Source organism: Gadus macrocephalus, chromosome 1 (assembly GCF_031168955.1).
Source record: "Gadus macrocephalus chromosome 1, ASM3116895v1".
Classification (NCBI taxonomy): Eukaryota; Metazoa; Chordata; class Actinopteri; order Gadiformes; family Gadidae; genus Gadus; species Gadus macrocephalus.
This window is the reverse complement of record NC_082382.1, coordinates 9,221,228-9,235,085: the sequence shown is the minus strand read 5'-3', so window position 1 is coordinate 9,235,085 and position 13,858 is coordinate 9,221,228. Positions and strand designations below refer to the sequence as shown.

The following is a 13,858-nucleotide window of genomic DNA, read 5'->3' as shown; positions in this document are numbered from 1 at the left end:
CTCGATGAGTGTATTTAAAGATGATGAGAAGCAGCGCTGGGTGTATCTGGAGGGTTAATTCCAGGTAAAACAAGTTTCTAATGCAGAATAGAGCCGAGAGCGGTTGGGACTTCAACATGAAGGGTTTCACGGGCTTCTGTGGGCGTACCTAGTGCGTGATCTAGCCCTGCGATTGGTCGGAATGTTATGCTCAATAAAAACAGAGTTGTATTGTTGAATAAATGCATGAATGTGGATGCAAGCACGAAAGATTAAAACCAAATGAACACTGGCTTTGGTTTCATGCTGCCTCTGATTCCTAATGAGCCTATGACAGCATCAGGTCACGTAGGCAAGCAGACACCCCCGCTTTATAAACATAGAAACATTCCTGCAACTTGATCTTGGATGAAAGTTTATAGAGGGATGGGGTCGGCAAAACAACCGTGATTCAGGACAGCAGCTCACTCATTCTGAGTTTGTCTAGCGGCTCATTATGTCCGTCCCCCCGTCCCCCCCCCCACACACACACCCACCCTGACACTTTCTGTTTAACATGGAAATAAAAGTGAAGCAAGCAGCATTGTCTCCATCAGATTAGAGTCCTCTCAGATTGGCACACTGCTGATAAATTGTCCGTAACAGCCGGGGGCATGCACTGCATTTCAATTCAGGCGGCCTGCTCACGAGACGGAGGCTATGGGTACAGACATGTCTTCACCGACTGGACTCCTTTGCTAGTCCTGCCCTAGGGATTTGTTTGAAGACAGATAACAAACACACAGAATAGCAGGCGGGTCTTTGGAGGGGACGTCACCATTGTACCTGTCAGTTGTGCATGAGAGCGAGAGTGAGACTTCTTCGAAGGACATTTTGAAACGATTTAGGTCACTGTGATCCAAACGACTTATAGGGAATGCAGATCGGAATTAACTCAAAGATGCATATGTATCAGGCATTTGGGTTCTTTTTTATATGGTATATGGACTAAACACGTAATCTTTCAGCTAGGATTCAACTGCACAAGCCTTTACTTTAACCTCATCAAGAGGATATAGGGTGAGAAATTGTGTTTGTCAGATCGAGCATAAACACCTTGTGTCATTGAGAGAGAGAAAGAGAGAGAGAGAGAGAGAGAGAGAGAGAGAGAGAGAGAGAGAGAGAGAGGGAGAGGGAGAGAGAGAGAGAGAGAGAGAGGGAGGGAGGGAGGGAGAGAGAGAGAGAGAGAGAGAGAGAGAGAGAGAGAGAGAGAGAGAGAGAGAGAGAGAGAGAGAGAGAGAGAGAGAGAGAGAGAGAGAGAGAGAGAGAGAGAGCAGGAAGAGCAGATTGAGGGGAGTGACGGGGGACTCACGCTCTGAGTTACAGTATTTGGACAGTGCTGAGCTGTTCGCTTACCGGAATCAAAAGTAGGCCAAAAAGAGAATTAAGGTTAAAGGCTCCTTTGAGGACGTTTAATGGGACAGCCAGAGTGTACGTGTCAGACTCAAAGAGAGATGGTGACATAGAGAGAGAGAAGAAGACATAGAGCCCCAACTCTACGCCGTGTAGGTATGGCTGAACGTCCCTCTTCATTTTTTTTGCATATTTGTCTTCTGGGCATCGCTGTCAGACGAAGAGGCAGGGACAGCCAGCGTATCTCTGCACATCTCGGGGGGTGAAGAAGAGGCTCCTAGCGGGGGGTCTTCGAGTGCGCTACTTACAAAACAAACTATTCATCACTTGAGAGGAGCTTTCTGCTGCTAGCTGCCGGGTGTTGCGGGGGGGGGGGGGGGGGGGCCGAGACCCCCAGAATGGGATGCTAGTGGAACAATTAGCGCAGGTAAACACGAGGTAAACACACACAGCTGCTGCGTGGGGGGGCTGAGCTGGAGCTAGCGGTTTGTAAGGAGGATGGGCTGCAGCCCAGCGGGGGGCTCGGGGTTGGTGGGTGGACGGGTCGGGGGCCCCAGGCAGCACGGCTCCAGTCTTCATTAGGACAGGGTTGTGGAGACGACTCCTATCCCCCGGGTCAATGACACACATAGATGGCAGTGTGTGTTTTTAGCGCCCGCATCCCGGGCACAATCTTTGCCATTTGCATCATGCAAGCAAATAGTAGTGGATAATGAACTGTTGTTAGCTATAATGATTTATATTTGATCAAAGGAATAAGAAAAGAACACACCACGACTCGACAGATCAATCCATCACACGCACCGGTGGAGTAATAAAAGGGCATGGCATTCACAAGGGGTTCGGGGTTTGAGTCCCACTGTGGTCTACATTGCAGTGCCATGCATGCCCTCACACCATTGGATCTGATGATGTGTTATGATGTGTGATCTGGGTGGAGTCCCGGTGAGGGACAGCTGGATGACTTACTGTTCAGCGATGATGTAGCCCTCCTCCACTGGGGCACACCTCACGCCGGCCACCTCCACGTTGCCCACCATGTCCGCGAAGGACAGACCCAGATTCATCCCATGGATGGTCACCCTCGTCCCCCCCTCGGGAGGTCCGGCCACCGGCGTCACCTGGAGACCAAGGAGAGACACTTGTTATGAATATAATGTAGGCTAGGAGAGCGAACTGTTCCAGGAGTTAGGAGCACACCATTCATCGGAGCATTGTGCAGGCACCCTTGTAAACCCTCATCACACATAAGAGGTACTCTCTCGTTCATACCAAATAGAAGTTAGTCCACACCCACAATGACCTTTTAAAAACAGCCCACTCCACATAACCTCACATATTTCCCCCCCAAAAAGTGCATACATATACCAATTAGAAGGTATGATTAAGATTCTGGACAGAGGCCTGCTCGTTATATGATGCTCCTGCTGTTGCCGCGGCCTTTAAATCCGACGAGAGGCCATATTAGCGCTTAGCACAGACCACCTCCACATAAAAGTCAATATGGCCGCCCAGCATGACCTTGGCATTAGGTGGCAGGCTGCAGAGCCCTGTTGGGGGCACAGCCCTGGCTGGCGTCCAGCCCTCTCATCAGAGCAGGGGGAGGGGGGGGGGAGAGAGAGAGAGAGAGAGAGAGAGAGAGAGAGAGAGAGAGAGAGAGAGAGAGAGAGAGAGAGCCGGGCACGGAGATGGGGGGAGAGGGAGCGGGGAGAGGGTCGAAGGGAGGAAATTAAGAGACGGATATACAAGAGGGCAGATAGAGAGGAGTTCAAACGGGAGGCAAGGGCGGAGCAGAGGGCAGGTGGGGACGGGAGGAGGGGAGGAGTAAAAGAAGATGGAGAAGATTTGGCCGGTGTTGTGCAGGGAGCAGAGATGACCCCCCCCCCCCCCCCCCCCCCCCCCTGCTGCCATGGGCGTAGCCGCTGCCGCAATGTCAACAATCAATAAGCTATTACTGGCCATGCAGGCAGAGGTAACAAAACAAACCCAATCGCACACATGTACACGCGCACACGCGCACACACTCACTCACTCACTCACTCACTCACTCACTCACTCACTCACTCACTCACTCACTCACTCACTCACTCACTCACTCACTCACTCACTCACAAACACGCGCGTGCATGCACATCCAAACACACACACACACACACACACACACACACACACACACACACACACACACACACACACACACACACACACACACACACACACACACACACACACACACACACACACAGACACACCAAGCAGCCCTAACGCCACAACAGGAGCAGCCAACCAGATTATTTTTCCAACTGTGTTTGCTGGAGGAGGCACAACCTCAACTACGTGAGGCTGACCCCCTTAGAGAGGTGCCATAATCTCCCTCGCCCTCCCCGCCGCCGTCCCCTACTACGGCTCCCAGCGGGGCGCCAACATTGTAATCTAGATTCAGTGGACATTAATTGCTCTGGATGTAAAATAAGTGTGTCACAGAAGCGCCCGGGGGTCTGAATACATGAATCTTTGAGTGCTGCACGGGCTCGAAGGGAGTGGTGTTGGTGGTGGGAGAGGGCGTGCACGACCACTAAATATATCCTTGTCAGGCACTGGCGGCGGCCATCCGAGTAGACTTACTGATGGTTACGTAAGCAACGGAGGAGAGCCGGGGGAGACGGCCGTAATACGAGGAAGACAAAGATAAAAGCACTGCGAAAAAAAAAATATATATAAGACGTGCGATGGAGAGAGACAGACGTGGAGAGACGGAGTCAGATGATTGGAAATGAAAGGGAGAGAGAATGGCAGCGGTGATGGGGAGGGGAGAGGCGCTGAGTGGCCGGGCACCCTGCGGTGACGGAGAGGTGAGACGGGGACACTGAGAGGTGTGACTGGGGAGACGACGGGGCCGGGAGCCATGCGGGGAACACCTGAGTGGCTCAGACCGTCGCATCGGCAAGTCATTTACCGGCACATGATCACAGGGGAAGAGATGGACCGTTCAGAGACACGCCCTATGAGTCGTCTTGAGCTGAGGGGTCAAGAGGGAACAGGAGGGAGGGGCAGCTCTCCTTTGGTCGTTGTTTTATGTGGCCCTTGTTGTTGTACAACCGCATAAAAATCCCTGTTTCTACTTCGATTCGCGCATCATCTTGTTCACACACACACACACATGCATGGGTACGCACAAACACACACAGACACACACCCACTCAAACACACGCAGAAACACTTCGACACACTCTGCACGTGCGGATGCAGGCCATGTTGGCATTTTTGCCTTTAATGCACTGACCCTCAGAGGGAAAAGGAAGAGAGTGCATCTCTGAACATCTTCCCCCCCAGCCCGGGCCCGCTGCCACTCTGCCCTGCCCGTGTAATCCATTTCAGAGCCGCTTCCCGGCCTGGCTTTGTCACTTTGTCAATGGAGGGTCATTCCTAGCAAACAGCCTGCTAAACCTGCACTGCTCTCTCTTCCAAACTCATGCGCCCTCTCTCTCTCGCTCTCTGTCATGTTCCATCTCTCAAACTCATGCTATTTTGTTTTCTCTCTCTCTCACTCACATTTGTGCCCTTACAGTCATGTTCTCGCTTTGACTCATGCTCTCCCCCCCCCCCCCTCCCTCCCTCTCCCTCTGATATTCAAGATCTCTTCCACTTTTTTACAATAAAAGATACAAAGCTGCTTATCTGCAACATTTCATGAAAAAATATATATACATACATTAATATACATTAAATGTGAACATTGCAGTAATTGCAGTAAGAAATAAAAAGGCAAATAAGTAAAAGCTGTGTATAGACTGCAACACAGTGTTGTAGGGTCTCTCTCTCTCTCTAAGTCACATCTATATATATCTCTCTATCTCCAGTTGCAGGACTCATGGTGGCGGCCGGGGAGAACACGAGACTAGACTAACTTCCTTAAGACGTGGGGGGGATTTAAAATAAATAAAGAAACGTTGGCGGACGAGTAGAGAGGGGTGCGATGACCTACATTGAGAAGACAAGAGAAGCTCTTTGAATTCTAATCCATGGGAGAAGCCTCCAGAATAGAAGTTCCCCTTTTAGCAGATAATCTCCCGGCTATTGGGAGAGAGAGACTTGGCTTATTCGGACCGGGAAACTCGAGACACAGATGTTTGTTAAATAACAAATAGAAAATGGCAAAGGAGAGAGACCCAGAGAGCGCCGTGGCACTGTGTGGAAGTGCTGGACAGGTGGAGGCTTTTGAGGCAGGGCGCTGAGAGAGTTGAGGTTAGGGAGTTGGTTGAAGCAGAGTTGAGGGTTGGTCAAGGTCAATAAAAAGGTCGAATAAACGGAGCTCAGTAGGTCATTCAAGTCGCTCAAGTGTCATGTTTTTTCAATTTTACATCTCCTTTATTGGCGACACCTAAAGTGGGGCTTTTCTGAACGTTTGAACACTGTATACCTTTTCTTGCTGGTGACTGCCACAACCAAGGACTTTTGTAAACAAAAGTAATGAAAAAAAGTGTGTGTCTCTCTGACTGTGGTTGGAAACTTTCATAACTTCAGATGCGTCCTTGCTGCCAATAGCAAAACGTACAACAGCTAATCTACGCTGTTCTCTGGGCCTCAGTTCTGGCACAACACATTTTTTGTTAATTACAATTTAATGAGCTTGATAAAACCTCTGTAATCACTTGTTCCTGAACAGAATACACCCTCAATATTTTACTGGCTCTTAAAAGTCTCCCAGTGAGAGCAGGGATAAAGACGTGAGGAATGGGGTGGGGGTTTAACGCAGATGAGGACAGAATGATGCTGTTGGGTGAGATAGGAGGACTTAGACCAAACAGCCTTCTATATCTGTGCATGTATTGGTCTATGTGCACATGCACATGCTTATATATTATTCGTGCTAGCTTAGAGCATCAATGAATGAACAATAATTTGTCCATCTGTGTGTGTGTGTGTGTGTGTGTGTGTGTGTGTGTGTGTGTGTGTGTGTGTGTGTGTGTGTGTGTGGTGCGTGCGTGCGTGCGGGCGGGCGGGCGGGCGGGCGGGCGGGCGTGCGGGCGGGCGGGCGGGCGGGTGCGGGCGTGCGAGCGTGTGTGTGTGTGATGCAGGAAGAGCTCACAGCCGTGAAGAATAGATCTCAGCCTCTCCTTAATGACAGGTACATCAACCCTCAGGATGTTCGGAAGATCAACACACATAGACACACACACACACACACACACACACACACACACACACACACACACACACACACACACACACACACACACACACACATACACACTCACACTCACACTCACACTCACACTCACACTCACACTCACACACACGACACACAACACACGACACACACTCACACTTCATGTTTGCTTCTGGCTTGTGTCGGTAGCGGAGCGAAACAAAGAGAGCAAGCGAGGCAGAGAGAACACCATTTGTCCTACGTTAACAGATGTGTGCGCCATCCACAGTGAGGCTGGGCTGCTCTGAGCTCACAGAGGAGCCCAGGCCACAGCTGATTGGTGGAGATGCTCTCTGAAGCCCCCCCCCCCCCCATCCTCCCAGCTTCATTTGATGTTGTTCCCCGTGCTGTTAGTGAGGGCTTACATCTCTTCAATATTAATAACCGAGCACCAGGATGTGGCGGGGGGGAGGGGAGGGGTCTTACGGCACCTAATAGAAACATTCATTATTCAGGAGACGCATCTTGTGGTAGGCACATGTACTAATGCGCCGCTATGTATACAAATAAGCTCCCGACGGCATGCGACCGGAGATTTCGTTTTATAAAATAAATGACAACCTCGGGGATCCGTCTGGGCACGGCTGGGGAGGGGCGGGCTGAGCTCACCTGGAAAGTGGGGAGACTCCCATTAAAGTGATGGAGAGCCACACACTCGTTGTCATCTTCAATTGATCCCGCGTGGTTCGATTGGATGATGCAAAAGTGAGCGAATGTACAGCAGCGCTGAGATCGGTTGAAGTGTTAAGAGTTACCAAGCACAAAAACGATGAAGCCGTAGAAGAAGTGAGGTTGATTAACTTAGAAAAACAAAATGAACTCTACTCTAGATTGCGTTAGTGTGCGTTGTTGGGTGAGTTAAATATGTATGGGAACGAGTCAACAAGGGGACAGCCAAAGCCTCTCTTAGCTACATTACACTTTTGAACTTGGAACAATCATAACACTCTCTATGTCTCTCCCTCCCTCTCTTCACTTCCTCATGCCGTACCCCTGTGTATGCTCCAGGCTGTCTGCTTTACATAAAGCCCCCACCGCGTTTCTCCATTTCCTTCTCGTCTGCGTTGTTGACGTGAGACCGGGTCTAACCCCACGCACCCTTCCTGCTGAGAGAGGCCATGCTGAGCGTTCAAACTATTCTCACAGCTGTCCTTGGAAAGAACATGAACAAATGGATGTAAATCAACAACAATGTATATCAATAAACACACCTCCACCCGTGGTGGTGGTGGAGGTGGTGGGGGGTGGGGGCTTGTGGGCGGGGGGGGTGGTGACGGGCGGTGTATCGACGCTGCAGCAGGAGAGGTCTGCCGGGGTTAAACACGACGCGCTGGCGCGTTACTAAAACTAATTAAACGGTCGCAACTCCCCCCCTGGACAGAGAGCGCAACCTTGAGATAGAAAATAACAGCCCCTCCCCCTCACAAAGACACATGTATATACACACACACACACACACACACACACACGACACACATGCATATATAAACACACACAGCCACCAACCATTAAGGCGAAAACAAATAGGCCCTTCCGGGGTCGCGACCTCTGAGTGGTAGGGTGTGGTGGATGAGTGCTTCCTGACATAAACATTACAGTGGTCGGTCACATGTACCGGAAGGTTCCTGGAGGACGGTGGGGGGAGGGCAGGCAAGAGCAGCAGTATGTGTGTGAGCAGCCAGATAAAATAGCTTGCAGCTGTGGAGACCCACCAGCCCTTGGGAGCGTTTACTTATTCAAAGTGTCTGTTTTTGTCTTTTCATTCCCCCACAAAAATGGCTTCCCCTCCGCGACATGCTCAGATGATTTCTTTAGAAGCAACGCTCCAAACGTAGTATCAAAGAGGCAGGGAGGAGAAGTGTTGCATAACGTCAGACCCCGGCACAGAGGAAAGGTTCAGACAAGGGTAGGGGTGCAAATGGTTCTCACAATGATATGAGGCGAGGAGGACTTTAAATAAGTATGAAGTTATTGATGTTGTCTTTCCATCTTCAATGTCAACAAAGCCCCTTGTTTTGAAGATAGATGGATAAAGAGGGATAGAGAGCGATTGAGGGGGAGAGATAATGAGCGAGATGGAGAAAGAGAGAACGGCAGAGATCGAGATAGACACAGAATGAGAGTGGTGGAGAGAGGGAGAGAGAGAGAGGAAGACAGAGACAGAGAAGGATTTATTGTTCATTACACTCTTTTTAATGCAATTGCTTTGGCAACATTGCAGCATATAACTTTCATCCCAATAAAGCATATTTTGAATATGAATGCAAGAGAGAGAGAGAGAGAGAGAGAGAGAGAGAGAGAGGAGAGAGAGGAGAGAGAGAGAGAGAGAGACAGAGAGAGAGAGAGAGAGAGAGAGAGAGAGAGAGGGAGAGAGTCAGCAAGGAAGTGAGGCCATCTCCCCAGGGGGCGCCCCCTGATGGGTATTCTCTCTCGGCCCCTGCGTGTCGAGGGGACGGGCAGTGCAGGGCACCGCACACAGCAGAGACCGGCCTCTGGCCTGTCGCCGAGAGCCTCTCCATGCAATCCAGACCGTCTCCCTGTCAATGGCGTCACTCATACGACGGGATCCCTGCCGAGGAGGGGTCTGAGCGAGACTCCCCCCCCCCACCCCCCCCCCCCCACCCCCCCCCCCCCCCCCGCCTCCCCCGGCGCCCGCCTCACTGACCTCGGTGATGCGGGGGTTGGTGCACTTGACGTTCCTGCTGGCCAGGTGCAGCCAGCGGGTGCCGCAGGGTGCACCGTCCCTCGCCGCTGCACCAGCCACACTGGAACTTGCGCTCCGCCTTCAGACACATGCCGCAGCTGTCGCGCTGCGCCGCGCACTTGTAGAGGTGCACTGCGAGACGCGGAGACGGAGACGCGTGTGAGTGCATCTATTCATGCATCAAGGAGCACGCAGATGCACCTGTGCATACATCAATGACGTACGCACCCACACACAGCAGGAGATGCATATGAAGGGAGGACAGAAGGGATACACAAGCCACGTGAACAACTATAGACACACACACACACACACACACTGATAGACGGGACACTGTGCCTATTTATGTGTGTGGTAGAAAAGGGAGAAGAGATTAGTTGAAAGAGGAGGAGAGAAGGAAACGAGACAGAGGGATGGAGGGAGGACAGAGAGTAGGGGTTGGGTTACCTTGGATGTTCTCTGGGTTATCGATTATAAAGTTTCATTCCACACCACTGAGAAATCCACAGGCAGCTCACTGATCTTCATGCCTTCATAGAGATACTGCAGAGAGAGAGACAGAGAGAACGAGAGAGACAGAGAACACCACTTTATTAAAAAAAGAAACTTTTCCTTCTCTTACATCATTTCCCTTGAGAATAAAACCTGTACAGATGGGTATTTAATAAAATATGTAAATGTAATTCCAGATTATCTAAGCCAAAGAGAGTGCCTCCAATGTCCTGCATGGGTTTTAAAATATATTTTGTTAATTTTCACATAATATTTAGGGAAGAGAGGAGAGAGAGAGACAGGAACGTGACAGCGATCACAGAGAGGAATAGAACGCAATGGCACGGTGGCAGGGTTCAGGGTGTTCCTCTATGCGTGACCACAAATAACCCCTTGCCAATAAGGTTTATTTCTCCTAAGGACTGAGGCAGTTGATGCATAAGTATGTGTGTCTGTTAGTTTGTATGTGTGTGCGTAACCACAATAAATCAACCAGATTCATAGATACTTCATGAACCTTTATGCATATTTCCGGTGTACTCGGAACTAAAACCAAGTGTCTTTCAGCTGTCCGACTCCTTCAGGAAAGACATCGAGCCACCAGATGTGTGTGTGGCGATGTGTGCGTGGCTGTGTGTGTGTGGCGGTGTGTGTGTGTGTGTGTGTGTGTGTGCTGGGGTGTACGGGGCACCTACCGAGCTGTTCTGGCACTGCACGCTGGAGCTGTTGAAGCGCAGCGCGTGACGCGGTGGCTGACCCCCTGGATGTGGAGCACACACTCGTAGCCGCGCTGGCCCGACTGGGGCTGGGGCAGGTTCCGGGCCTTCAGCGTGATGGGCTTCACCTCCCCGGCCGGGATCAGGATGTCCTCGGAGCGCACCAGCTGAGGACAGTCCTGGGGGGGCACACAAGGGTCAAAGGTCAGAGGTCAGAGGTGGGCTGGAGTGTGCCTGATAACTGCCCACGTACATTGATCGATTGATTTTTGAAGTGGTTACTGATTTTTGTATTTCCTATCCTTCATCTTAATTAGCCTTTGTTTGTCTAGCTTATACTGGCACTATATCGGCCGTCTCTGAAAAAGAGGGATCAGTCCTCCCTTCGCCTTCCCAAGGTCCTGGATCATTAGGACTTTTCCTTGCCCCACAGAGGGTGTTCAGTTTAGTTCAGTTCAGCACTTTATTCGTCCCAAAAGGGAAATTTGGTTTACAGCAGTGTAAAGATACAAATACAACATATAAAAAGACATGGAACAAAACATCCAATTCAACAAATAAAATAAAATAAATTAAATACCATTGTTCGCTAACAAAAGTCTATTCCAATTAAATTCTCAAAAAAATAAGTAGGGTTTGGGGGAATATACTGTAGCCTGTGAGGCCCTTTTAGAGTGTAACTACGAAGGGTTGTACAAATAAAATGGACCTCAATTGACTAGAGTCAGGGGACACATTCGGACAATCACCCTGTTCCAGTCGAACGATGTGGAATAAACATGCTATGAGCGATCTAAACGTATATTCTGCAAGGCGGGAGGACACAGCCAGTGCTTCAGTGGGACACACTGACAGTTCTTTATTCATGGACTAGGAGGTCACTCAATCGAAACATAACCTGTTGGAGACACAAAATGGGGATCCACGACAGAGGTTTCATCTTGACTCTGTCAGCAAAAACACCACAGCAGTGTTGGGAGTGCTGCAGAAATGTGTGTGTGAATCCTTCCAGCCTTCAAAAGACTCACATCAGCTCATATATGATATAATATATCGTATCTCACGTCATTCTATGAACGCACTGGCCAGGGCTACAATGCTGATGGATTTTGACAACAACAAAGTGGTTGAAAAGAATGATTTTCTTCAACAAGGTTGTGGATATACACAAACCAGGCCTTATGTGTGTCTCTTTGTGTGTTTGTGTTTGTGTGTGTCTGTGTGTGTGTATGTGTGTGAATGTACAGATTTTCAGACGTTATCTAAAGGGCTTTCCCAGTATAAAGATTGCATAGACGACTAGAAGTCAACTCAAGCCATTAGCTGACTAGTCGTCGCATGTTTATGATATTAAAAAAGAAAGCTTATCTGAAATTTGCTAAGAATGTTACGTAATGTTAAGTAACACTGTTAACACATTTTTGATGTCTACGAATGATTTCTTGCAGAGTTTGCGGGTCTACTTACTGGAGTCGTCCTTTAACCTCTCCAACGATCCCCCCCTTTGGATAAACTGCCTGACACAGCCTACTTTCTAGTAACAACCGCAATATTAATGTCTGTCTGTGACTGTGACTCTGAGTGTTCCAAGGATTTCATTCACGGTCCAGACATATAGGTTTGACCTCATTTTGACAAGGTGCAGCTTTTTATGTTCCTGCGACCATCTGACCAATGAAAACTTGGTAGACCGGGCCACTTGTCATCGAATAACGTTTGGTCTACTATTCGGGGGCGGCCTTGGTCTTCTATATGAATTCAGTGCATTGTGACAGGTCTCCAGCGAGCAGCGTGGTTTTGTGGTTTCCTCAGAGGCGAACCCCCTGGGTCACTGGTCAGTGTGTAACTTGAAACCCTAAAAGGGAACCGCTTATTTTGTTCTTAACCACAAGGTTATAGGATCAAAGAACCTACATACACACACACTCACACACACACACACACACACACACACACACACACACACACACACACACACACACACACACACACACACACACACACACACGCACACACACACACACACACACACACACACACACACACACACACACACACACACACACACAAACACACACACATTGAAGCAGTCTCCAACCTGCACCCATACATACACAAATATAAAGCCCACTCAATGAGACGGCATGCAGGCAGACTGTCTAAGGCGAGCTTTGCAGTGGCGGGTGAGTGCTGGCGTCTCTGGTGCCTCGGTCAGAATGATCCTGTGTCGTTGTTAGCAGACGCACTAAGCTCACTAACTACTGGGATAATAGACTTTTAATGGCTTCCGCTCAGAACAAGAGCTGTGAGTGAGTAACGCCGATACAAAAACACAAGAGGCTTTAGAAGACATGGCCCGGGCTACAGTGAGACCTGCAGGAGGGGGGAACGGACGGATAGACGGACAGACAGACAGAGGGATGGATGGAGGAATAGATAAATATGAAGATCGATTGAACGATGGATGGACGGAGAGAGAGAGAGAGAGAGAGAGAGAGCGAGAGCGAGAGCGAGAGCGAGAGAGGGAGAGGAGAGAGAGAGAGAGGGTGAAAAAGAGGGATGGAGCGAGACACAGAGAGAGATATAATTAGACATGGCACCCACCTCCGAGGCGTTGACTCGTCCCTCCTGGAAGGAGCAGCTGGACGGGTCGTGGGTGCACAGGTTGCGGTACTTGCACCAGTGGCAGCGGAAGGCACTGTTCACACATGACAGACACCTGCACGGGCAGCATGTTGACACGCAGACAGACAGACGCACACACACACACACACACACACACACACGCACGCACACACACACACACACACACACACACACACACACACACACACACACACACACACACACACACACACACACACACACACAGGGAGAGAGAGAGAGAGGGAGAGAGAGAAAGTCAGAGAGGATGGCAGACAAGTCACGGGGAGTGTGTGGTGTGGTGTGTGTGTTTGCGTGTGTTTGTGTGTGTGTGTGTGTCGTGGTGGTATGGGGGGTGGGGTGCTAGCACTAGAGGAAATGAGCAGACATCCCGAGCGGTCGCCTGCTGCTGCCCTTGTGCTTGGCTCCGTGCTGCATGGCTGCGGTGCCAAAATCTATCTGCTCATTTCATTCTCCACCCCAACACCCTGTGCAGATGTCCTGTCACACACAGCGTACGTGTGTGTGTGTGTGCGTATGAGGGAGGGAGGGATGGGGAAGCGATGGGACCTAGCCAGCCGGACAGCATCACACCCCACCACACCCACACCCCACACACACACACATCGCACAACATAATCCTGCAATTACCATTACCCTGGTATTGTTAGAGCAGTGGTGTTATTAATGGCTTGTAGACATATGTGTGTGCCCTGCAAGTTC

At 50.0% G+C, this 13,858-nt stretch overlaps 1 protein-coding gene across 1 annotated transcript in view; it reads right to left on the bottom strand.

Moving 5' to 3' along the window:
* Positions 1 to 13,858, bottom strand: part of plxna2 (plexin A2) — a 58,910-nt gene that overhangs the window by 18,346 nt on the left and 26,706 nt on the right. Inside the window, 5 exon segments of the mRNA XM_060055319.1 lie at positions 2,341 to 2,492; positions 9,246 to 9,309; positions 9,311 to 9,416; positions 9,732 to 9,767; positions 9,770 to 9,827. Of these exon segments, the coding sequence (XP_059911302.1) occupies positions 2,341 to 2,492; positions 9,246 to 9,309; positions 9,311 to 9,416; positions 9,732 to 9,767; positions 9,770 to 9,827 (416 nt within the window).